Source organism: Polyodon spathula, chromosome 41 (assembly GCF_017654505.1).
Source record: "Polyodon spathula isolate WHYD16114869_AA chromosome 41, ASM1765450v1, whole genome shotgun sequence".
NCBI classification, from domain to species: Eukaryota; Metazoa; Chordata; class Actinopteri; order Acipenseriformes; family Polyodontidae; genus Polyodon; species Polyodon spathula.
In genome coordinates this window covers 1956055-1983027 of record NC_054574.1, presented here as the reverse complement: position 1 = coordinate 1983027, position 26973 = coordinate 1956055, and the positions used below count along the sequence as shown (strand labels likewise).

The 26973-nt window shown below is 42.7% G+C and overlaps 2 protein-coding genes across 3 annotated transcripts in view; both read left to right on the top strand.

Moving 5' to 3' along the window:
- Positions 1–20865, top strand: part of rasa4 (RAS p21 protein activator 4) — a 48584-nt gene extending 27719 nt beyond the window's left edge. Inside the window, exons 6-21 of one of the 2 annotated variants that reach the window (XM_041236624.1) lie at positions 1247–1328; positions 1939–2073; positions 2702–2796; positions 5546–5663; positions 5771–5924; positions 6833–6897; positions 7317–7429; positions 7834–8026; positions 8731–8868; positions 9297–9441; positions 12545–12714; positions 14590–14727; positions 15837–15972; positions 16720–16840; positions 17295–17359; positions 18218–20865. In XM_041236624.1, coding sequence (XP_041092558.1) covers positions 1247–1328; positions 1939–2073; positions 2702–2796; positions 5546–5663; positions 5771–5924; positions 6833–6897; positions 7317–7429; positions 7834–8026; positions 8731–8868; positions 9297–9441; positions 12545–12714; positions 14590–14727; positions 15837–15972; positions 16720–16840; positions 17295–17359; positions 18218–18345 — 1996 coding nt within the window. In that variant the 3' untranslated portion in view covers positions 18346–20865. Of the gene's footprint in view, positions 1–1246; positions 1329–1938; positions 2074–2701; positions 2797–5545; positions 5664–5770; positions 5925–6832; positions 6898–7316; positions 7430–7833; positions 8069–8730; positions 8869–9296; positions 9442–12544; positions 12715–14589; positions 14728–15836; positions 15973–16719; positions 16841–17294; positions 17360–18217 lie in introns of both variants that reach the window. The other variant, XM_041236623.1, reaches the window with a different exon arrangement.
- Positions 20866–24804: 3939 nt separating this feature from the next.
- On the top strand, positions 24805–26972 carry polr2j (RNA polymerase II subunit J; the record flags this gene model as incomplete). The annotated part of the gene is made up of 3 exons (XM_041236603.1): positions 24805–24966; positions 26227–26316; positions 26834–26972. Coding segments are annotated over exons 1-3 (282 nt in total), but the record flags the coding sequence as incomplete, so codon positions are not given.
- Position 26973: the final 1 nt, after the last annotated feature.

Sequence of the window (26973 nt, the reverse complement as noted above, 5' to 3'; positions counted from 1 at the left end):
TGAAGGAGGCTTCTGTCAAATATTTCAGCATCTCTCTAAACACACACAGCACAGGGAAATCCACAGGTTTTAAAAGCTAGAGGTTTTTTTTTTAAAGATGTTACCCTAAATGAAGATGCAGAGTTGATTGACAGACAGCTTTACATTTCCGCCCTGCCCACAAGAGCCTTACAGGCTACTTTGGGATTTTTGGAGCATTTATAACTGGCATCTACCTGTTATTTAAATTTTCTCTTGAACTGTAGTGTTATGATAACTTTGTTAACCGCACATGTTGTCTAAATGTAACCTTTAATTCTGCAAATATAGCCTTTCAGATGCTTTTATGATGCCTCAATATAAAATAAGAAACTGAAAATGATCAATTTCTTGGTGTTTTCCTGCCAACAGTGATGATCACACTCCATGTGTTGAGCTTCACAGCCGGAGTGAAATTTCACTAGTTTGATTACAGGCACGTCCAACTAGACTGTCCTCAGAATAGGATGCAGCAGTTTGTAGCCAAAACAAAGGATCAAGAAAAAATTCTGTGAAGAAATTTTGATTTAGAATGTATCAAAATACACAAATACAACTTGTGTTTTGATTTTTTTTCAGAGCAAAAATGATTTGTTCCATAATGTGAAAATTTAACGGGGATGCTGTCTATGAATGAGGATCATTTCACTTAGAAACAAATGATTTTAAAAACAGCCATGAAGGCGGCGCTGACCGCTGTGTCACTGCTCTGCCTGACTTGAGTTAGACTGTGTGTTTCCTATCACTGCTTACCAACAAAGAGTTTGCATGCTATTTTGTTATCGGTTTTAGTGTTTAATTATAATTGCTTGCCTTGTGTTCGTATTTTTACTTTGCACTTTATTTATTGTCTCTACTTGTGCTTTGATAAACTCCTTGCTATTGCACACAGCTTTAAATACAGCTATTTCTAGCCTTCTGTAAGCCTAGCTGCTGTCAATAAAGTGAACCCTTGTTAGCTGCTTGAACCCCACTTGGGTCTCCTTGACTTGCATACATTTGAAAGGGCTCGGTGCAGACAGCTCCAAATGGGCTCTTATTCTAGCTTTAGTGTTGACTTTCTGACGTCACGTTGCTTGAATATCTCTTCTTTCGTACAGGCTGAGGTTCAGTCATAATGTCTTTTGATACAGGGGAAAGTTGTTGGTATCTTTTGGTAAAGCACATTCAGTTACTGTAATATTAAGACAATATAAGGTTGAATTGTATTGTGTTGTATCTCTTTCAGAGATCTGGCGAGGAAGGATCGCAATGGAGCCTCCGATCCCTTTGTGAAAGTCCGTTACAATGGCAAAACACACGAGAGCACAGTGAGTGGGTTACTGAGGGTCTGGGGTCAGAGCACAGTGAGTGGGTTACTGAGGGTCAGGGGTCAGAGCACAGTGAGTGGGTTACTGAGGTTCTGGGGTCAGAGCACAGTGAGTGGGTTACTGAGGGTCTGGGGTCAGAGCACAGTGAGTGGGTTACTGAGGGTCAGGGGTCAGAGCACAGTGAGTGGGTTACTGAGGGTCAGGGGTCAGAGCACAGTGAGTGGGTTACTGAGGGTCTGGGGTCAGAGCACAGTGAGTGGGTTACTGAGGGTCAAGTTCTCTATATTCAGTCCTTGGTGGGACCATGTCAGCTCCAGGCACTGAGTGCAGACTTCCTTTTACAGCACTGTATTGTAAAAACAGGCTCACCTTTGGTAAAGTACAGTACATGCATAGAGCAAACAGCAAATGCCCTGTGTTTTTAGAGAGGATGCTTTAGTGGTGGTTTTGTTAGTTGGTTGTTTTGTCAGTTGTGGTTTTGTTAGCTGTGGTTTTGTTAGCTGGCAGCTTGTATAGGCTGCTGTGAGGATACTGTAGTCTTCAATCGCAACAGTAATAGTAGTAATGCTAGTAATGATGATGATGATGATAATGTGTGGGGGGGTGGCAGGTGGTGAAGAGGTCATGCTATCCACGCTGGAACGAGAGCTTCGAGTTTGAGCTGGACGAGTCTCTGTGTGAGAACACTCTGAGTGTGGAGGTGTGGGACTGGGACCTGGTCAGCAAGAACGACTTCCTGGGGAAGGTGAGGACAGATATGCCTTCCATACTGTATACTACAGGGAGCCACGAAGCACACAGCAAGCACACAATACCTTCCATATACTACAGGGAGCCACGAAGCACACAGCAAGCACACAATACCTTCCATATACTACAGGGAGCCACGAAGCACACAGCAAGCACACAATACCTTCCATATACTACAGGGAGCCACGAAGCACACAGCAAGCACACAATACCTTCCATATACTACAGGGAGCCACGAAGCACACAGCAAGCACACAATACCTTCCATATACTACAGGGAGCCACGAAGCACACAGCAAGCACACAATACCTTCCATATACTACAGGGAGCCACGAAGCACACAGCAAGCACACAATACCTTCCATATGCTACAGGGAGCCACCAAGCTTAGTTCAAGCAACACTGCTTATCACAAGCGCCTCCTGGGCTGCACCTCTAATGTAGTTTTCAACAGAATTGATATTAATTAGTGTGAGTTTGTATTTTCACAGTTGTTGCCACAGTTGCCAGTAATTCTATTAGAATAATATTCAATGAAAAGCACAGTGCTGTGTTTGCTATTATCTTGTGGGTGTGTTATCCTCTGTGGAGGCTGGGTTTTTACAGTGTGTGTGTCCTGCAGGTCATGTTCAATATCAGTAAGCTGCACAGTGTGCAACAGCAGGAGGAGGGCTGGTTCCGGCTGGACCCTGACAAGAGCAAGAGCAGCGAGTACGAGTGAGTCCCTGCCCTGCCACAGCCTGACTCACAGCATTGCCTGCGCACTTATTCTGTCCTCGAAACGCTTCACACCCGCACTGGAACACGTGTAGCAGTCCTGACAAAACAAGGCACTGGTTCAGACAATGCACCTGAAATCAGACACATGGATGATTTAACCAGTATTGAAAGCTTTTAAGACACTTAAAATGCTAGAATGGTCAGAACTGAGAAATGGCGAATTCTATGTTTCAGAGCCAATACTGCCTACAGACATAAAGTAATATCTATCAAGTGAAGATACAAAGGAGGGGAGTCCTGCGAGCCAGCCTGCCTCCCACAATACATTAGTTATGGTAACTCATAAACAACAAGCTTCAAATATTGCATTGGAGAGGATGGGTTTGTTAATACTCTTAACACTGGGTAAAGGTCCCGTGTTTTATATTTAGAGCGTCCATTCTCTGAAAATCCCCCTGAAGATTAGATAGACAGCTTGAGCTATTTGCTGCAGAACTTAATTTGTACTGCAGGAGCACAGGTCTCCATTCATTCACTCCTATTTTTTGAAAGGGGTTAAAATATACATCAATGTTACAAAATGAAAAAACAAAACACATTGACAGTCCTACTACTTCTTGGTTTGGTTCTGGTCTTGTAAAATGAGCAGCTGGTTCACCTCTTTCAAAAAAACAGCAGTTCATTAAAGACTGGAGCAGACCCATTGCAAAGGTGGCCCTTGTGTCAGAATGGATCTTGCAGTCAGTCCAATGAAGCATTTGGTTGCTTGGTGGCGTTTTTCAGTGTTTTATCTAGCTAATGTAATCCACATCAAGAAACATCACACAATTCCGCACAACTGTCATTCTCTGCTGGTAGTACTATAGTTTACTAGTTTACCATGGTTTGCATGTTTTTAAATATACTTTACCATACCTTTACAGTGGCTACTTATGCCTTACCAAGTTTTCACTCTGCTATATTACACTTTTCTATGTTCAGGTCAGGTTTGAGCTCTCTCTCTCTCTCGCTCTCTCTCTCTCTCTTCTTATTAGTACCACATACACAAGCACTAAATTGAAAATGAATCAATTATTAAAATAATGACACACGCTGGCACACGCTTGCATACAGTGACTCAGAGTCCTGGAAAGATTAAAAATACTAAGCTCCTGTCTGTTTAATCCTGGGATTCGGTTGGCTGCTTCTGTTAGTCATGACGTTCTCAGCTGGGCATGTCATCATTTTTAACTTTTTAAATGATTCCAGCAGGTCTAGAGGTCAAAGAGAAGATGGAATCTTATGAAATGCCTCACTTGGCACGTAGGCTATGAACGTAATCAATTCAGTGCCAAACATTTCAATTAGAAGTGTTTGTCAATGTCTTCATCATGGTGCTGCAGGGTGGACAGGTTGATGGCTACTGTCTGGTGTACCAGCTGAACGTGTTGCTCTTCTGAGACCACAGGGCTGTTTGAAGCTGTTTCATAAATCAGGCACCTTGCACAGCGCCCGGCTGGATTCAGGAAGACGTTAGGCCCGCTCTTTGGGCTGTAGACTCTTCTAGGTTGACAGATTGATTGTGTTGACTGGCCCACAGTGACAGATGGGGAACTGTGGAAAATCCTCTCAAAAAAAACAAAAAAACAACGCCAACGTGATTTCTCCAGCTTTCAGGGGAAAAAAAGAGGATTAGATTTAGAAAGGAGGGATTATCGACATGCGCATTCTTAATCTGACCGAGTTTCACATAGATGGAGAATATTAGAAGAGTTCTCAGGACACAAGAGAGGGCCTCCCTATTTTTGATACATGAGTTTTCAAAAAGCATGCAGCATCATTTTAATGAGTTCTCTGTACTGTAACAGAGTCTTTTTAGTTGTATTTAATTGGTGATGCATATTTTAGAAAAAGATTTCGGGCGCCCAATTATTTTACCCCTGTTTTTTCTGCCCAGTTTGGTATGTCCAGTTATTTTTCCTCACTCGGCAATTCCTCACAACAGCTCAGGAGAACTAAAGGCCTTTAATCCCCACACCAAACCGGCTAACTCTTTACACCCAGGAGCTGAACAGTGGATGGCCCCTGGATGACAAAGGCCAGCCCTCCAGGTGTGTGGTTTGAGCTTACTGGGGACATGGCCAGTAGGGTCTGCTGTGCCGTGGTAATGTGACTCCCTAACCCAGGGGAGCATCAGAGCCAATGAAAGCCACTTGGCACAGCCAGGAAGTGAGCCTGCGCTCCCCTGACTGCATGACTCACCCAGCACAGTGGTGCCTGTGCTAATCTTTATTAAATATTGTTTCAGGGATATATTCGCCAGTTAGCAGATCAGTTTAATAATACTCAGTACTTAAAGACTGTCTGCTTTTAACCAATGTCTTTAATTTTATCCAACATTGCTCAATTAGATTCAGCCCTGTGAAGTGTGGTAAAGCACATTTAAAAGCATAGTAAATGCATAGTATAACCCTTGAAAGCATGTGGGGAAAATTGCAAAACTATCAGCAGAGAATGACAGTTGTGCGGAATTGTGTAATGTTTCTTTTGTGATTTGGATTACATTAGTGTCAATGGGATCTAGTTTGAGAATCAGAATATAGACCCACTCCAGTCTAATCAACATGACCGCGTTTCCAAACAGCATGCATGTGCACCAGTCTTATGTGCTACCAAAGCAGGGAGAAACCAAGGCAGCACCAAGGGTTCCTGTGTTGGGTCTTGTTTAGTTTTGAGTCCTGTGTTTGTAACGGGTTGTTCCTTGCAGGGGAAACCTGGGCTCCCTCCGCTTGCAGCTGAGACTCCGAGACGAGCGCGTCCTCCCCTCCAGTCACTACCGCCCCCTTACTGAGCTGCTGTGCCAGGCTGTGCGCACCAGCCTGAATGTGAGTGCCGGGGCCAGCCACCAGGGGGCCTCGTTAACCCCACACCGCTTTCCAGCTGTTGCTTTGCAGTGCTTGAGGCTAACAGGGCGTGTCTTGTCGTCTCCCAGGGCAACCAGCCGGACCTGCTCATGTTGATCGACGAAACCACCACGGCTGAGAGCCGACAGGAAGTGTCCACTAACCTGGTGAAGCTCTTCCTGGGGCACGGCTTAGCCAAGGAGTTCCTGGATGTTCTCTTCAAACTGGAGCTGGAGAAAACCAGTAAGCCAATCAGACTACCCCAGTGAGCCTCGTCTGCTTCTGCAAACTCTCTGACTAAAGCGGGCCTGTTTCCCTGCAGTGAACTGAACGCAGCATACTGTGCCTTGTATATTAAACACATCTTTAAAAAAGCATTATACAGTGCTTTGCACTACCATGCTGCGCAGTACCGAATACAGTTTTCAATCAGATACTTAAGTTATTTGCACATTGTGATGAAGCTCATGAAACCACATGGCTGTTGCACATGATGTTAAGCACACATCCACTGCTGCTTTTACTTGCATCTAGCACTCTGTAAATCTGCAGGGAGCTAATACACAGAAACTCAGAATCACAATCAGATGAAATAGTATTTTGGCAATAAAACTGCTTTAGATTTACCATTCTTTCCACGAATTAAGGCTGGGTTGTTTAATAATGAGCCGCAGTGCCACTGAGTCAGTGAGCGATTGCAGTGCAATATACTGTAAAACACAGAGCACTAATGCAGACCTGTCAGCTGCTCAGGGTTATAGGTTATGGATACAGAAAATGGTTGCTGAAGAAAGTAATGCCTCCTGCACTGTAACCAGACTCAGGGGCTTTATGCAAACATTCAGTTTGTAGGGAAAATATACCTATGTTGTAATGTATTAAATGCCATTCTATTTATAAATGTCAGGTACAAAATGAAGGCCACTCAAAATTAAGCTAAATCTCAGATGTGCGTACAGTTTAAACAAACCCCTGTTTTTTTGCCCAGTATTTTGACCCTAAGAGTAACCCATCTCCTTGTGGTGTCTATTGGAAGTTATATTTAAAATGGTGATCGCACTGACATGTGTATCTGTATCAGAACAGAAATGCACTAAAGCTTTGTGTTTGATCAGCTTTCTCCTTTAAATGTGTGTTTCTTTTTTATCCAGGTGAATCAAACACCTTATTTCGAAGCAATTCGTTAGCCTCAAAGTCCATGGAATCATTTTTAAAGGTAAGGAGATTGAACAACGGATGTAGCTGCTAGCCATTGACTCCCTCTCCATTTCTCTTAGAAGTCTTTATTAGTTATAACCCCAAAAAGCAGGTTCCCTAGTGATGTACCCTACATGACCACTTGATTAGGACCTGCCTGACATGCTTGGCATCGCCCTGGTGTTCCAGACCCCTCCCTGTCTCTGATTCCCCCCTCCCTCTCTCGTCCAGGTTACAGGAATGCAGTATCTGCACAGAGTTCTGTCCAGTCTCTGATTCCCCCCTCCCTCTCTCGTCCAGGTTACAGGAATGCAGTATCTGCACAGAGTTCTGTCCAGTCTCTGATTCGCCCCTCCCTCTCTCGTCCAGGTTACAGGAATGCAGTATCTGCACAGAGTTCTGTCCAGTCTCTGATTCCCCCCTCCCTCTCTCGTCCAGGTTACAGGAATGCAGTATCTGCACAGAGTTCTGGGGCCGACTGTGAACCGAGTCTTCGATGAGAAGAAGTATGTTGAGCTGGACCCCAGCAAAGTGGAGATCAAGGAGGCTGGGTGAGCAGGACAGCCAGCGCTACTGTGACCTCTGCTGGAAGAGGCTGGCATCACAGGCTGCGGTTTATCCTGTTGATCGAAACAGGGGCGGATCTGAATATCACCTTCCATTAAATCACTAAAGAAGGAGACTTTGTAAAAACTGACGTAAATATTGAAATGCTTACCTGAACAACAGTAAATGTTAAATTGTGGAATATTTTGGCTTGACTACACCACTGGCCACTTCTCCATATTAACAGACATGTTCAAATGAAAATACATGTTTGCTACATATGTGTTTCTTTCCAAACTGCACATGTCAGACCTATGTAGCTAGTGGAGTGATGGGATTAGTCTGTTCAGCACTTTAGAGAATCCAGAGCCGTTGTATCACGCAGCTGTTTGTCCCCCTGTGTGTGCAGCTGTACGGGGCTGCACCGGATTCAGACAGAGGCTGATGTGATTCAGCAGGGCACTCAGCACCTGCAGTCCTACCTGACCGAGCTGCTGCACTCCATCGTCAAGTCCGTGAGTCACTGCCCCCCCCTGCTGCGCGTGGCCTTCCGACAGCTGTGCCAGAGAGTGCAGGAGAGATTCCCAGAGAGGGAGTACCGGGTGAGAGCAGGAACCAGGACATCACACACTGAAAACAGACAGGTCTGAGAGTTCTTCAGAGATCACAGACTGAAAACAGACAGGTCTGAGAGCTCTTCAGAGATCACAGACTGAAAACAGACAGGTCTGAGAGCTCTTCAGAGATCACAGACTGAAAACAGACAGGTCTGAGAGCTCTTCAGAGGGAGCTGAGGGAACACAAAGCCACTTTGTGTCTTGGAACTTCAGGAGACTGCATGGCACACCAGGGGAAACTTGGGGTTTGATACAACACAGTTCAGGTTTCAAGCCACTTGTCCTGAAACAGTGGCTTTGTGTTTTGTCATGGTAGAAGTATGAAAAAATCAAGTCACAGTCACCGCTAAAAATAGACAATTTCAGCTAGAAATTCTGCATCGTCCATGTATCTGAGTAGAACTAGTGAAAATGCAAGGGAGTAAATAAGATGGAAGCTGAAGCTCCTTAAGTGTATTCACACCATATGTGCTGCAACAAAAAAAAAAATAACACGTAGTTTTGATACCATCCATTGGTAGGTGGTAGAGCATAGGCGAGTATGGCAGCTGCCAGGGAGCTATGTGTAGAAAGAGTGGGAAACTGGCTCTTAGCAAGCCAATGTACTGTGGGAATCATGTTAGGGTTGACTAGAACAAAAGAAAACTGTGATTAGAAACAAGGCTTCTGTTCTGATTTTGTTTTTACAGAAAGTGAAGTTCATTGCAGTGACCAGTTTCCTCTGCCTGCGCTTCTTCTCCCCTGCAATCATGTCTCCCAAACTCTTTCACCTCCGAGAGAAGCACCCCGACGCACGCACCAGCCGCACCCTGCTGCTCCTAGCCAAGGTACTGCTTTCCCTCCCTGTCTCATCCTCTCCCTCACTCTATCTCCCTCCCTCTCTCCCTCTCCATCCTCTCTCACTCCCTCTTCCTCTACCTTTCTGTCTCCTTTCTCCTCTGGCTCAGGGCTGTGTTCAGTGACAGGCTTGTTATTGTGGGGTGCTCCTGGCTCAGGGCTGTGTTGAGTGACAGGCTTGTTATTGTGGGGTGCTCCTGGCTCAGGGCTTTGTTGAATGACAGGCTTGTTATTGTGGGGTGCTGCTGGCTCAGGGCTGTGTTCAGTGACAGGCTTGTTATTGTGGGGTGCTCCTGGCTCAGGGCTGTGTTCAGTGACAGGCTTGTTATTGTGGGGTGCTCCTGGCTCAGGGCTGTGTTGAGTGACAGGCTTGTTGTTGTGCAGTGCTCCAGGTTCAGGACTGTTCTCTCCCCTCCAGGCAGTTCAGAGCATTGGGAACCTGGATACCCTAGCAGTGAGGTCCAAGGAGCCTTGGATGGGGCCCCTGCAGCCTGCCATCCAGCAAGGCATCGCCCAGCTCAAAGAGTTCATCACCCAACTCATCAGCGTCGAAGACAAGGAAGGTGAACCCCGCAGGGACTTTACTTTTACATACTGATTGACTTATTTATTTTAAAACTGTCCAAGTATGTTCGCTCTCCAGAGCTATTCCCCAGGGCTTAGGAGCTAGCAGCCTCTAGTGGACAAAGGCCAGCTGTGCAGGTGTCCCCTCAGAGCTCACTGGGCACCTGGCTGGTAGGGTTGTGCATCAGCAGTGTCTTCACTATGTGAGACGGATCACGATATGTATCACGATACAGTAAATTAAGGATGAAACATACGAATTACACAATTATTGTTATTTGTTTATTTAGCAGACGCCTTTATCCAAGGCGACTTACAGAGACTAGGGTGTGTGTGAACTGTGCATCAGCTGCAGAGTCACTTACAACAACGTCTCACCTGAAAGACAGAGCACAAGGAGGTTAAGGGCCTTGCTGAAGGACCTCCTGGTTACAAGCCCTTTTCTTTAACCACTGGACCACACAGCCTGTTTGTCCGTTTTGATAGTGGAGGTGTTCGGAATAAAACAGGTTTTGTTCAAATAAGATTCACAACCTGCTTTGCTTTTGCTTTTAGTAATCTTTACAATAAAATTAGAAATACTGTAAATAATAATAATAATAATAATAATAATAATACAATTTATACAATTAGTTTTTGGAAACAAATATTTTAGAAAACAGTATTTTTTTTATCAATGTTGCAAAAAATTCAGAATCTCACAGGTTTATAAAAAAGTGAGTTCTCTAAATGGCGATTCATTTCAAAGCAGATACTGTGAATGCTGCCCTCTCTGGCTGTTGCATGACCTCTTGTTTTACATGCTGTATAATTCAGGGATGCCGGCAGCTGTTTCAGTAATATAAGGGCTGGTAAGATGTACCTTGGCTCCAAAGTGTGTATACATTAGTATTCGCAGGACTGTAGGGGTGCAAGTGAAATGCACAAGGCCCTGGTAATGTTTTTAGTTCTCACAGATGCTTCAGCTAGTTTTGAATGATTTAGTCTCTCCAGTATAGGTTATACATAGTGAGTCGACGTTATCATACCTGCATTGGCTCTGATCTGACGCTGCCGTCTTCAGCTGTGATGGCGATTTTGATGAAGATGATCCTAAACGAATGTGCCATCGCTCTGATGGGGTCGTTCAGAATGAGATGTGTTGTATTCCCTGAGTTCCTATACTTGATTCACTCCTCATAGTTTAGGGTAAGTCCTTGAAGCGAAAAAGATCCATTCAGACCACACTGTTGATTTTAAACATGCCGGCACACAGGTCGACTTTCGCTGTGTTGCTTCTATCATTAAATGAACCGTGATGCTCTCCAATAACTTCTCTGCTAATCTCCCCGGGTCACCTCCAGGGTGCTTTATCCATGGGGATTGAAAATCTGGGGTGAGTACGTACTATACATTTTATTCTGTGACTTTCAATACAGGCACTAAAACTAAACCTAAGCGTGACCATCACTCTGTGCAGACCACCGTTATTCTGGGTTTTTTTGTATTTCTTTGCATGTAGCCTCAGCTTTAACTTAAAAAAATAATAATCGTATTGTGAAGAATATCCCGGGTCCCTGTGCGAATCGAATCGTTTTCCCCCCGTCACATTCTTATATGTCTTTTCTCTAAGTACACCTGGTACACCAGAGTGTAACCGCTAACCTGTCCCCCTGAAACACTGCCCCAGTGGATGTAAGAAATGCTTCAGAAAGACATTGCGCTTTGAAAAAATGTTTCCTACATCTGTTGGGGAGTGTTGCAGGAGGACAGGTTCATGGTTACACATGGTGTTGAGAGTGTTTGAAATCTCTTTTGACAATCCTTAAAAAGCCCCTACAATGTGGTGACTGAAACAGAAAATGATTTACAAAGGGAGTCGAAACAAGACGAAGAGTATGTTGGTTAAAATAACAGATATTTAAGAATGATTAAGTAATCCAGAAATGATAGTTATATAAAACAGATAGAAGCAGAACAATGTGACAGGTTTCTGTGAGTTTATAATCTTTCAGCTCGAACAGCAGATGACAATGTAGAAAGACCTGAATTGCTTCAATTGTGAATTACCATGGCAACAGTAAGAAGCCATTGTCAGAAAAGATCCTGCATTCCTCGCACATATTTCCTTCCCTCGGGTTTCCAACCAGAATATTCAGGTCTGTCTCTGGCCTCTGGCCACCTTTGTTTCTGGAAAATAGAAAATATGTGTGAGAATGCAACTCTACTCCAGTTATTCAGCACAGTAACTATCTATAAAAACACTGGAGGCTATGTCCTAATACTAAGACAAATGTTTCGACTTGAAGTCTCTCTCAATATCTTCATGTTTTTTAGAGCATTTTACAGCACTGGGGAATCACCCTGGATTGTATCAACCAGCTATCTGTGGTTATCCTGGGATTGGTATAGGCATAGAATGACATGTTGAGTGGAGTTCTCATTCTTATACTACTAGAGCGCTCTGCAGTGTTGAGTGGAGTTCTCTTTCCAATACTACTTGAGCGCTCTGCTGTGTTGAGTGGAGTGTTTAATAGCTGTCTGAAGCAGAGTCCTAGCTGCCCGGTGTTTTTTGCAGACTAACAGCTCTGAATCCCGTGCTCCTCTGGTTTCTACACGGCAGTCTTTAGTGACCTGTAGTGACACCAAGCACTAGCACACAATCCTCACCTATCCCACCACCTTTACTCCAGCCTCCTGAGTCTCCCCTAGTTTAACTGAGGCAACATGGTCCCTTTTAGCACCCAGAGTTCCACCCTGCAATCAGCCTAGTGTAAGAGGGCAGAGGCGGGGCATGAACCGGCGATCCCGTGCCCTGCAAGCAAGGGTCTTAACCACAATGCAAAAGAGCCAGGCTCATCTACACACCGATGGGACAGGGGACAAGGGACAGGGGACAGGACAGATGCCCGAAATGGTGGCTCATTGAAGTTTTAGCGCTCTGAGAACTCATGCTGCCTTTCTTTACTAAGAGGGCAGACACTAGTGTTTCACAATCCTGCAGATCTTGGTAGGGAACACCCTCCCCCCAGCTAGTTCAGCTACCCCTAGTGTCAGGAGGTCGAATTTCAGTCAGGAGACTCCTGTACCCATCACATACTGTAATGGGCTTCTCCGTTTCAGAGCTGGGTGAGGAGAGGCTCAGTCTGCAGCCAGCCGGCACACTCAAAGAGGGGTTCCTCTTCCTTCACAAGACCAGAGACAAGTGCATGCTCATGGCATCGCCCTTCAAGAAATACCACGTCACCCTGCGCAGCAACATCCTGTCCTACGCCAAGACCCCCAACTCCAAGGTGAGGCCAGACCGGGTTTATAGACCGCAGCCTGCTTTCATTAACCCTTTTATTAATCCAAACATACTGCCCACCATTTTTGAGGAAAAGTTCTATTTAGTCTCAATAAATCAATAAATGTTGGAAATAATGACCACTTTTTCTGGCTGTTGATCATACACATTCTTGAAATTGCGTAAGTGCTTTTGCTTTTTGCCATAAAGATTGTTTGTTAAATGACCAGAAGTTGTCATGCTTTCTTGAATGATCTTATATTAAGTGTAATACCTTTGCCTGTGACTGTATTGGAGACCATATTAAGGGTTGTTAGTTTCCATTTAAATTTAGTATGAAAGAGTAAGTAGAGATCTTCTAAAAAATATAGCGTTAGACATCCCCATGTGTTTCTACAACTGTTTAAATAATATGCCTCTAATTCTTCTTTTCATTTAACATCCTGACAACTTTTTACACTTACAACTTTAAAGTCTGTTTTAGAGCTCTTTTCAAATTGCCCGCTCTAGTGCACTGATAGTGTCAGGATTATTGCCCACATGGTCAGACAGGTAACACAGCAGTAACGATCCGCGATGTGGTACAGAACAGAAAAGCCAGAGCACTTGTTCTTATGTTTTTTGTTTTTTTTCTCAAACCCCAGTGCACTAGAGCAGACATTTTGAAAAGAGCTTTAAAATGATACGTTTAAAAAGTTGTCACAATGTTAATAACGGAAAAAAAAAATAAAGGTACTCTGTATTTTTCACAACCCCGCTGCTTACTCTTTAAACACATTAAAATTTTAACATATTGAGAATGTTTGTAACCGAATTGAAAAGTCATCATTGGAATCACTTTTTATAAAGATTTGGGGAAGATATATTATCTACATGTTGATATGCATCGAAACAGTAAAATTATATTTTCTTTTTTTCAATATATATTGAATAGATCACAGCTTGTATCTATTGATTGGAATATTTCCTTCTTGATAAAATGTGGCATATTGTTATTTGTTTAAAAGTTTTCAGTGCTAGCAGCTGTGAGTCACTGTGTGACTCTGTGCCTGTCTGCACTGTCAGCCAGTGTGTGAGTGTGTGACTCTGTGCCTGTCTGCACTGTCAGCCAGTGTGTGAGTGTGTGACTTGTGTCTGTCTGCACTGTGAACCAGTGTGTGTCTGTGTGTCTGTCTCCACTGTCAGCCAGTGTGTGAGTGTGTGTCTGTGTGTCTGTCTGCACTGTCAGCCAGTGTGTGAGTGTGTGTCTTTGTATCTGTCTGCACTTTGGGACAGGGTGTATGTGAGTCTGTGTGTCTGCCTGCGCTGTGAGTCGGTGTGTGACTCTGTGTCTGTATATCTGTCTGCACTGTGAGCGAGGCTGTGACTATGTGTCTGTGTGTCTGTCTGCAGTGTGAGCCGGTGTGTGTCTGTGTGTCTGTCTGCAATGTGAGCCAGGCTGTGACTCTATGTGTCTGTGTGTCTGTCTGCACTGTGAGCCAGGCTGTGACTCTGTGTGTCTGTGTGTCTATCTGCACTGTGAGCCAGGCTGTGACTCTATGTGTCTGTGTGTCTGTCTGCACTGTGAGCCAGGCTGTGACTCTATGTGTCTGCGCGTCTGTCTGCACTGTGAGCCAGGCTGTGACTCTATGTGTCTGTCTGCACTGTGAGCCAGGCTGTGACTATGTGTCTGTGTGTCTGTCTGCACTGTGAGCCAGTGTGTGTCTGCGTGTCTGTCTGCACTGTGAGCCAGGGTGTGACTCTGTGTGTCTGTGTGTCTATCTGCACTGTGAGCCAGGCAGTGACTCTATGTGTCTGTCTGCACTGTGAGCCAGGCTGTGACTCTATGTGTCTGTCTGCACTGTGAGCCAGACTGTGACTTTATGTGTCTGCCTGTCTGCAGAAGAGCTCGTTCATCTCTCTGCAGAAGGTCCAAGCTGTGGAGAAGGTGGAGGAGAAGAGCTTTGGCAGCTCCCACGTCATGCAGATCATTTGGAGCGAGGAGATGGAGCAGCTTGAAATCCTCTACCTGCAGTGCAAGGTGAGGAGGGCTGGCGACAATCCCGCTAAATCTCATCTAACATGTATTGCCATCCCTTTGTAGAGCGCTCGTTTTCCGATGTGAAAAAAGCACATTATTTGAAACGTGGTTTTTGATGGTATTTTTAATGTACTTTTGAAGTATCTGCAAAGACTGATCAATACATTTTCTTTACTATCAGCTTCAAATAAATTACCATTAAAAATCAAATTCGCCTTTACCATAATGTGTGCGTGTTTCAGTAAGGAATGTGTGGGACCCGTGAAATGATGGCAATGCATAGTAAGATTCACTGGAATTATATTGTTATCTTTACAAGGAAATTAGTTTGAGGTCTGCAAATGAGAACACACAACACCAGTTGTTATGTTGGTAAGTTTCCGTTTATTGATTCCACTATTCAAAAATTAGACACAACAATGTAGCAGCGAGTTGTAAACAGGAATTGGATAAAGATCAGTGCCTCCTCTTCTGGGAGACAGCTCAGGTACAGAGAGGGTCTGTCATCAGGACAGGATTCGGGTGCCTGTCTTATATATCTTACCTAAACGTGTGTGTGTGAAGCTAAACCCTGTTTTTGCAAGCTTCAGTGTTCCAACCAAGCTCAGTGAAGTCCCCATACCCACTCAGCAACTTGTCTTGAGGAGAGAAACCTCTCTGTTGATAACATAAGATCTTGCAGCTGTGCTCAGCACAGTGTGTTTCGTGATGTTTGTTTAACCTTCACTAACCCTACCCTTTCAAAATGTTTAACTAACATTCTTTCAATTGGAATAAGCTGAAAAAATGTTTCATTTAAGTACCATATTACAGTAGCTAGATCTCTCAGGAAAATAAACCCAGTACCCCTTCCTTCTGAAAAGAGAGGAACATTTTTCTGTGCAGTAGAGCGGGTGTTATTTATCTTAGATGTTATAGTGTTATAGTATTGAATATGAAGATGGTAATTGTGGCCTCAAGAGGTGTTGTCAAGCCGCTGCATGTTTCATAATGTATAAATATTCATTCTACGTGCTGCTCCATACCAGTACAAGCCAGGTTGCATCAGTCACTGAGGCTGTGGCACCCAGTAATGTTTACAATGTCTTATTGTTTTTTCATGTTGTTAGAGTGTGAATGAGCTGAATCAGTGGCTCTCTGCTTTGCGCAAGTCCTGCATCCACAACACAGAGACCCTCAATTCATATCACCCAGGCGTCTTCAAAGGAGACAAGTGGAGCTGCTGCCACCAAAAGGAGAAAACAGGTACTGCACAACTCAATCCTGACCGGAACACCCCCCGTCTGCCTGCCTGCCTTCCTGTCTGCTTCCCTGTCTGTCTGCCTGCCTGCCTGCCTCCTTGCCTGTTTGCCTGTTTGCCTTCCTGTCTGTCTATTTGTCTGCCTGTCTGTCTGTCTGTCTGCCTGCCTGTCTGTCTTTTTCTCTGCTTAGTCGTTTATTAGGATTTTCCTAGCATTAAGGCTCGACCTTTTCTAACTCCGAACACTAGGGGGCACATAATTCCTGAGTAAGCAGGAAAGCAGAGCGAGAGAGAGCTCTAGTTTTAGGAGAAGCAAATGGAAGCGGAGACGCTGTTATCGTCTAAGAAAAAGAACAGAAAAGCAATGACTAGCGAAATGACTGGATACAGGCTGGTCTCTACCTGCTGCTGTGCTTACCGGTCGTGAGCAAGCTGAGAGAATCTCTGTTTAACTCGGAGGTTTCGAATGAAAAGTGTGCTACGAAGTTGGACCCTGCAAGTAAACAAATAAATGACATCTCTTAACTTTACACACCAGTGTGCTTATTTACTCACCCAAGGTGTAACACAGTATGTGTATGTATGTTCGCTTTTTATCAGTAACAGTAAACATGTGTTTGAGTTCTTGCTGGCCACCAGCGAAACAGCAGTTGCTGGATGTTCTGGAGGATCCCAGCAGTCACCACTGTGCGTTGAATATCTGTGTGAGGAGAGCCCATTCCCTTACTGTAAGCCTGTGTTATGTCTCTCAGCTGCAGGTTGTGATAAAACCCGACATGGAGTGACCCTGCAGGAGTGGAATGACCCCCTGGACCCGGATCTGGAGTCCCAGTTAATTTTCAGACACCTGCTGGGAGTCAGGGAGGCAATGAGGTAAGACATAAAAAAGGAGGGAAAAACCAGTGCTGTTTTATAACTTTGGTAATGTCCTGCTTGTGGTGCAGATATGTCCAGCCGACACACACCACTGTTAACATTCGATCAGCCCTTAATGAAAAAGTATCTGTGTACTGCAGATTGGGATGAAACCTGGTGTTAAACACTTGCATGGGGAGTGTCAGATTGTGAGGAGATACGAAGGTGTCTCTGCCTGTACATCCGTCCGTCTGTCACATTTACCTTTTCACAGCATACTTAATGTCATCCAGGTCTTAACTAGCGCTTTTACAATGTCCATTAAACTATCCATTGCCATTGCTCTATACTACTGTGTACATTGTGTTTATATAGTGCATGCCCTGGTCATCGTACTGATAGCTCTGTTCTGAATTCACAGCCATGGCCAGAGAGCAATGTTACTGACATTCATTCCTATCTCTTTATTTAGGGACAAATACCTGGAAGTGGTGAAGCTGGAGAAAGATAAAGATTCATTCCAGAGCCATAAACAAGGTAGCCTGGACTGTACAGCTCCCTTCTAAAAGTTTCCCACAGTAAATCTGCATTGTAATAGTGCAGTTTCCCCTCATGCTTGTTATCCATCCTTACGCATTTACGTTGGTTTGCCATGTTTAATATGCTTTACCATGCCTCTCTGAGATTTACAGTGCTTACCTATACTTTATCATGCTTTCACAATGCATTATTACACTGTGCTGTGCTTTTACCTTGGGAAAAGACCTATAATCACTTAAGGGCTTGTGAATGAACCAGCAGCGCCCCCTAGCCTCCCTCAAGTTCTATAAGTAAGACTGTATTTTTTTCAGTTATCAGGGAGTTTATGATTTCAGTGAAATGTACCCATTGCAGTGTAATATGAAGTATTCCATGAAATTTCCATTTCCAAAAGAATAGTGTAAATATACATATTTGTATCACTTAAAAATAAATACAGCAAACATTTGCCTTATTGACACACTGCCTGTTACACTGCATTTAATAACCTGGCAGTCGGTTGGGTTTGATTCTGGTAAATGATTGAACACACACTGCATAGAGCTGCATGTCTTCAAAGCAAAACACCACCTGCATTAAAGATCTAAATATTTCGGCTAAAGATCGCTCTGTCCCATACAAGAAGGGGCCGTTTCATGTGTCTGTTATTTTTACATTTATTTATGTTTTTATTTTATTTGACAATTTTTTTCTGCTTCAATAAATATTATGTTTAATTGTGAAATAGCTATGGAGTACTATTTTTAGACCCTGAAATAAACCAATTGCTTACTGTGAACAAAATCCAGCCTTCCCTATGATGCATTCCACTGTAGCAGCTGTGTCTCCACAACCCTGTATTGCTCCTCTTTGCAGATTCAGAGCTGAAGGACACAGTAAGCAGGCTCTTCCAGCTTCTTCAAGACATGCAAGATTTTCACAAAGACCTGGAGCGCTCGGAGAAACAGAAAAATACAAACTGCCTCCTGGAATTGCAGACGTAAACCACAGCAAGCCTTTGTTTTGTTTGTGGTTTTTCAAGGCATTATTTTAAACACCTAAAGACCTCCATTTTGTGCCATGAGGACCATTGGCACAATTAAACCTGTCCTTGTTTGAATAGAAATACCACAGATAAACCAGTAGGTCCACATGGGAGATTGTGCCAAAAAGCTTCCCCCAGGCCTCTGAATGGGGATCATGTCTTGGATCACAGGAAGGACTGGGATATATGAAGAAGGAAGAAATGGAAAATACATGACTTGCTTGTGGGTTGTTATGAGTAAATATAATAGACACCAAAAATGACTATATATGTATATCAAACCTCTAGATAGTCAATGAATGTTATTGTATTGCACTGTTTTCTGAGTCTGTAAATCAATACTAGTGTAGTGGCTTCGGGGGTCACGTTTTCTTGTTCTTGGAGCAGCTCAGGTGGTCCAGTGGTATAAGCTGAGGAAGGGCAGCTTCGAAAACTTGAGTTCAAATCTCAAATATTTAGTTTACCTCTTGTGCTTACACAACTGCACATTTTTTAATAATCTTTGTGTGTATGGTTCATAGTGTTTATAGAAAGAAAATTAACCAGAAAAGCAGAATAACTGCAAATGAAGGGGGGGGAGAGGGGTGGCAAAGTTTAGGATGGTCCACTTTGCAAATAAAGAGCTGCACTGCTTTGTATAATCCTTCAGCAGCTCCCCTGAGAGTATGCATGTTATCTTTCCCCATGTGAGGATGGGGTTGTCTGCTTCCAAACAAACACAATGAGGCCTCTTGCCAATATGGGTTGCAAAGGAGTGTCTGCCTCGACACTGGCAAGAAAGGGGCCACCCTAACACAAGACAAATCCATATTGTAATGGAGCTCCTCCTAGTGGCTGATGAGTTAATAACACTGACAGCAGCTTAAGACACGCACTTCCCTCTCAGATACAGAGCTTGCTCTTTAGTTGACTAGTCAAGTGCATCGTCTTTGATTGGTGATGTTGCCTCTCAGTTCAATTCAAAGGGCTGAGATGCAGAGCCATGACATTAGAGATGAGAGAAACCAGATTTAGTTTGTATCTCTTCAATTCTGTATTCACAATTCCATTTAGAAGAGGAATTTGGGTGCACCAGTATACAAAAAAGGGTATATTACCTGTAAATATTAATAATATATCTTTTTTAGACACTATTATCTGCTTGAAAAGCCAGGAAAATGTTGCTCAATAGTATCATAGCAATTCTAGGAGCTCAATAGCCACTGATGTATTCATGTCTGTTAATACAGGCATGTTAGTCAGTAGCGTTGCACTAACACTGCAGTTCATCCAGATTAAAAGGCAGAGGGCCTTATGCTGAAGCAAAAGCGCATTTTCAGATAGCAAAAAACAATGTTGTCACAATGAGACTAAATGCTGAAGGCAGTGCTGGAGCTGCACTGAGCTGCTGGTTGTTCTACAGCATTGTGTTTTGAAAACGCTCTCGTGAATGGCTTCCATCAAACACCTCACTTTTCTTCTATCCTCATGTAGAAGTTTTTATAACATTGGATTTTTCCATTCTCAAACTAAAAGCATTCAGCAGCATGTGTTTGTGTTTCGTTATACAATGTCAATTTCTATGTATTGTCTAATGTAGTTTTGTTGCTATATGTCTTGTTGCACTACTTTTGTTTGTAATATGTACTTAAGTACATACAGTGCCGGCTCACATTCTAGCAACAACAAATGATTTACAGCAAGACCAGGGGGTGGGGATTGTAGTGCCCGTGTTTCCACACTCAGAACCCTTACTAAATACCCTGGAATCTCTGAATAGATCATCGTCTCCCCTTTAAACATGTGCTAAATATTTTAATGAGCAAGACATCTCACAAGTGGAATGGTCCCCAGAAATGTTCTCCATTTCCTATGAAAGCAGCACAGCTGGGGATGTGGAGTTCGTTGCTGGATAACTTCACTCAGACTGCTTGTTCACAAAATATCCTGGTATCCCTGAATAGAAAATCATCTCCTCTTAAAAGTATGCAAGATAATTTAATGAACCAGTACTATACAGTGTGTGTGTGTGTGTGTGTGTATATATATATATATACACACACACACACACACGCACACGCACACACACACACTTAATATGTGCATGTGTGCTTTTGCACTTACAGCAGAACGATGCCCAGAACGTCATTCAGACTAGCTCGTTTTGTTTGAATACAGCCCAACAAGTTTTTAAAATAATCTATTGAGGCTATACCATCACTTTAGAAGGGGGCTCCAATCAGACAGCAGAAAAGCACAAGGGTATTAAAATGGCGAGTTATGATTGGTCGCTAGTCGTGTAGCCCACTGCATTTGAATGCTTGAGATTTCATGGCGTCAAATCACAGCCTAGTTTCCACAGTCACAGTAGTTTGCTGTGTTTTCTCAGGCACCAATGTGTTTTGAGAATTCTGTTGGCAGTGGTCATTAACCCTATATGGTTAGCAAGGTATATAAACGTATAAACTGCTTGCAAGTAATTTTATATGCGCTACCAATAAATAAGTTCATATCACATGTGGTGCATGCTTTGTTTTTTTTTTTTCAGATCCTATATTGTTGTTCTGGTACTGTTGTCTACTGGCAGCAGTGATGCAGTCGAACTTGTATAACAGGCAAGCTATGTTACATGACACAGCTTCTGCACAACTGTGTGATTCAGCAGTCCTCTTGATGCAATGAAAAGAGCATTAGGAACGTCTTCTATTACAAACTTCTTTAAGAAGGCTAAAATGAAGACGACAGCAACAGTGCTTTGACAACGACTGTGGACACAAACACAAACGCAGCCACTGCCACCCAGACACATAAAGCAAAGCATTCAGACAAGATAGAGAAAGTCACTTTGTGGAAATACTATAATGCAAGAGCTATTATATGAGTTACTAGAAGTCCACTGTATTGTACAAATACAACTTGAATTGAATAATAATTCTTGTTTAAGAAAAGCTATATTTTAGCGGTGTTCCGATACCTTCAGATTTAGGACACCTCTGCAAACCAGCAGTGTTCAGTTTTGAAAGTATTGCTCCAAGTTCATGGTCCATGTTATGAAAGAACAGGCTTCCACTGTTGTCAGGACCACGTGCTCCGCAGAGAGTTCTAGTCACACTCCAGTGCCGGGGCTTGTCTCTCTCTGCCCCCAGTCCTAGGTTTCAGAACTTCCCTTGAAATGACTTGGAGACAAGAGTATGAACACAGAGCACACATATCACAGCATGAATGAGTCACACCTCAGTCTCTAGGGTTACCAAGAAGAGTTGTTCATGAAGCTATTCGGAAAGTAGGAGCTAGGTAGCAGTCTGCTAAACCCAATTTTAAAAAATGTAAATAAATAAATGTAAGAAAATAACAAATGAATCCTCTAATCATATAGTCTTGCCGGGTGGATTTCTACTAAACTTCACTGTTCTTAAAATACTGCTTTTTGAAATGGGTAAAAATGAGCCAGCTTGCCAGCTAGCAGTCTGAGAGCTTGCAGTGCTTTGTGAAACTGGCCCCTGGACTGAGTGCAGGAATGATGTGAGTGTCAAGCCCTGCAATGCATTCTGGTACTTGTAGTTTTGCAGCTCTCAAGGTAAGAGGCACCTGAATAGGATGTGAGTTTAAAAAAAGAAAAGCAGCCCAGTGAACCTGGAGCCACATGCTGACAACTTGTTCATCAGACTGACGCCAGACTCAGACTCGGAGCGATTGAGATTCCCCTCAGAGCTCTGTGAGTGCAGCTCCTGCCAACCCAACACATAATCACGTCATGTGGATAAGAGGTGAGCGGAGCTGTGTAACAGGGCAAGGCTGAGCGCCCCCCGGCGACCCTGCGCCCCACAAGCAGCCCTCTTAACCACAGTGCAAAACAGCCGGATCGTCTGCATTAGTGCTTATAGAGCTTTGAACCTCCTCTCATCACCGACAGGGGACAGGACAGAATCCTTAACAGCAGCGTATCACACAACCCGTTACAGCTGCAACTGGTAAGATCATCTTACAAATGGTAGATGCATGGATTACAATGGTAGTTCCATGGTAATGCATTGATTACAATAGTAGTTCCATGGTAATGCATGGATTACAATAGTAGTTCCATGGTAATACATGGATTACAATAGTAGTTCCATGGTAATGCATGGCATTTTCATGGTATAGGATGGTAACACTGGGGTACAAGAATTGAGTATATTTGGGAACCATGGTATTGCTACTGGACAGTATATAAATACCATTGTACAGCACTGGATAAGAGAAGTTCAGATCACAGGTAGTGTGGTACAGCAGAGGGTTACAACATTAAAGGATTGTAATGGTGGTGTAGATATTTGACAGAAGTTATTGTATTATTGACAGTATTGGTTGTACTCAAATGGTACAGTAATGTGTGTATCCTAATGTTAATATAATAAAGTATAATTTGTATGACACATATTATATTAAACAAACACAAATAAAAAATTACATTGCTTTTTTTTTTTTTTAACAATGCCTTACAATCCTCAGTTTAGTACTTTTTACATGGGAACAATAAAATCGTGTCTTGTTTAATTTCGCCACTTTTACTGTTTCATCTTATACAGAAGTGACTCCCAATATTGTACAATATATCCAGAAGCGTCCCAATATTTTGCATTATGTATTTATATGGCTCACCCAATTTATGTACAATACCGCTGTTTTGACTCCCAATATACTGTACAATACTGGATAAGAGCATGGATTACAATGGTAGTTCCATGGTAATGCATGGCATTTTCATGGTATAGGATGGTAACACTGGGGTACAAGAATTGAGTATATTTGGGAACCATGGTATTGCTACTGGACAGTATATAAATACCATTGTACAGCACTGGATAAGAGAAGTTCAGATCACAGGTAGTGTGGTACAGCAGAGGGTTACAACATTAAAGGATTGTAATGGTGGTGTAGATATTTGACAGAAGTTATTGTATTATTGACAGTATTGGTTGTACTCAAATTGTGTGTATCCTAATGTTAATATAATAAAGTATAATTTGTATGACACATATTATATTAAACAAACACAAATAAAAAATTACATTGCTTTTTTTTTTTTTTAACAATGCCTTACAATCCTCAGTTTAGTACTTTTTACATGGGAACAATAAAATCGTGTCTTGTTTAATTTAGCCACTTTTACGTTTCATCTTTACAGGGCTTTTTGAATATAATGCGTCCCTTTTTGCATTATGTATTTATATGGCTCACCTCTTTATTTAATTTGGCTGTTTTGTACAAGTGAAATGTTTTGAACCAATATACTGGTCTCCAGAAGTGACTCCCAATATACTGTACAATACCGCTATCCAGAAGTGACTCCCAATATACTGTACAATACCGCTATCCAGAAGTGACTCCCAATATACTGTACAATACCGCTATCCAGAAGTGACTCCCAATATACTGTACAATACCGCTATCCAGAAGTGACTCCCAATATACTGTACAATACCGCTATCCAGAAGTGACTCCCAATATACTGTACAATACCGCTATCCAGAAGTGACTCCCAATATACTGTACAATACCGCTATCCAGAAGTGACTCCCAATATACTGTACAATACCGCTATCCAGAAGTGACTCCCAATATACTGTACAATACCGCTATCCAGAAGTGACTCCCAATATACTGTACAATACCGCTATCCAGAAGTGACTCCCAATATACTGTGTACAATACCGCCATCCAGAAGTGACTCCCAATATACTGTACAATACCGCTATCCAGAAGTGACTCCCAATATACTGTACAATACCGCTATCCAGAAGTGACTCCCAATATACTGTACAATACCGCTATCCAGAAGTGACTCCCAATATACTGTACAATACCGCTATCCAGAAGTGACTCCCAATATACTGTATCCAGAAGTGACTCCCAATATACCGCTATCCAGAAGTGACTCCCAATATACTGTACAATACAATATACTGTACAATACCGCTATCCAGAAGTGACTCCCAATATACTGTACAATACCGCTATCCAGAAGTGACTCCCAATATACTGTACAATACCGCTATCCAGAAGTGACTCCCAATATACTGTACAATACCGCTATCCAGAAGTGACTCCCAATATACTGTACAATACCGCTATCCAGAAGTGACTCCCAATATACTGTACAATACCGCTATCCAGAAGTGACTCCCAATATACTGTACAATACCGCTATCCAGAAGTGACTCCCAATATACTGTACAATACCGCTATCCAGAAGTGACTCCCAATATACTGTACAATACCGCTATCCAGAAGTGACTCCCAATATACTGTACAATACCGCTATCCAGAAGTGACTCCCAATATACTGTGCTATACAGCTTTAGGTCACGTGTTGTGCTTAGCACTTTTATTTTGAAAGTGGGCAGTTTTTGAGCGCTGTATTGAACCAATGAAAGACCTCTATGCAATCCGACGCCAGGAAGTGGGCGTGTCTAGGCGGCATGTTGTCGGAGCGGCGCACACTCGCTTGTTTGTTGGTATAAAGAGGTTGGAAGAGGTTGTCTAAATCTTATTAAAAAAAAAAAAACATGAACGCACCTCCAGCCTTCGAGTCCTTCCTGTTATTTGAAGGAGAGAAAAAGTGAGTATCTCTTAACTGTGTGTGGATACTGCGCACGACTGGGAACAGGGGGCCGTTTTAAATGACCGCAGTGCTAGAAGTCTTTCTGGGGTTTCCTATTACCAGTACAAACTCCACTGCCAGTAAGAAGCCCCCACAAAACACTGCTGCCAGGACTGTAACACAGTTTACAGAAAGTGAGATGGATGGGTATATTTAAATTCGTTTTGTGCAGCAGTAAAATCTGGTAATTATATAGACTCTTGTTTTAAAATGTGCGTATTTAGATATTTTTGCCCTATCGTGGTGTTGAAACACGTAATTTATATGACTTTATGTCGTTGCATAACATGGCAGTAGACCATTGAAGAAGTAACCATCGGATTTGACGAGTTATTTTTCAAGACGTTTTAAGTATAAATATAAAATATGCATTGAAGAGAGCGCAGCTACATTGTCACATTTTGATTGACACAATCTGGCAAGTGTAGCCTAAGCTCTGATGACAACGTTTGCTGTTTGTGTCGCTAACTACTGTGGTGCTGTGCTGAAGAATTGTGTCATTTGCCTGTTTAATTAATTCCCTGTATGTGCAGTTGAATGTACGGATATCTCAGCTGCTGTACGGCACTGTGGATTTAAAACCTGAACTGAACCTTCACCTTGCTCTACAGCGAACATATCTTCTGCAACAGAAGGGTCTTGAGCACTTTAACACGTTAAGTGCTGTTGTTCTCATTGTTGGCATCTACTTCTTATTTAAATGTTCTCTTTAACTATGTTTTTATGAAACTTACTCTAGTTTTGTTAACCCAAAAGTTGTCTAAATGTAACTTCTGTAAATCTAGCCCTTCAGATGCTTTTATGACACGTCAATACAAAATTTGAAACCAAAGCCTAAAAATGGCACATCATTTGGTTTTTTCCTCCCCACTGCGATAATGAAGCTCCTTTGTCTGTGTGTTGAGCTTCATACCCGGCGTGAAATTTCACTGGTCGGATTACAGGCACATCTAACTAGACAGTTTATAGCCAAAAACAAAGGATTTTTAAAAAAAGTTCTGTGAAGAAATATTGATTTATCAAATTACATAAATACAGCTTTGTGTTGTGATTTTTATTTTTCAAAGAAAACTGAATTTGGTATATAATGGCTATCGCCAGTTTGGGCTGGCTTCATTCAGGGGGTAATTTTATTGTCATTGTGGGAGTTAAACTTCACAATACATTGCATCTGGTAACACTGGCATCTTAACACAACAATCCTGTATTTCCATTTAGAATCACCATAACCAAGGATACGAAAGTACCCAATGCCTGCTTATTCACGCTTAACAAGGAAGACCACACGCTTGGAAACATCATCCGCTCGTGAGTATGTGTTCAGCTAGCGCTAGCTTGCAGGACTGTGGACTGGGAGCGAGGGGGGTGACAATCCATTCCAGGTCAGCTGCATTGCAGCGTAAAGCTGCACTGTGGTCACGATTTCTTCATTTAAAAAAAGTTTGTTGTGGAGTTTGAGAAGCTGCCCTGCTAAAACCTTAGAAAAAAAAAAACATCATGCATTATAAAATTGGTACATAGATAGGAAACTTAACATGGGACAATTCTACACACAGTGACTGAAGGGGATCTACTGTGACTAAGGGGGTCGTAAAGAACCACCACACTTAATCACAACTGTTAAGACCACTGGTCTATAATTGCCAGTCTCACATACGAGATAATGCAGTCTACATCTACTATGTTTGCTAAAACCTGGATTTCTTTCAAATCTACACATTTGAGACTTGTATAGTAAATGGATGCATATTGTGTGGACAGTTTGTAGAGTGAGAGAGAGAATTTTACAATACTTTGTATTGAAACGGCTGTGTTTTTCTCTCAGCCAGTTGCTGAAGGATCCTCAGGTCCTGTTTGCCGGGTATAAGGTGCCCCATCCTCTGGAACACAAGATTGTGATCCGGGTGCAGACCACTCCGGACTACAGCCCTCAGGAGGCCTTTACCAACGCCATCACAGATCTGA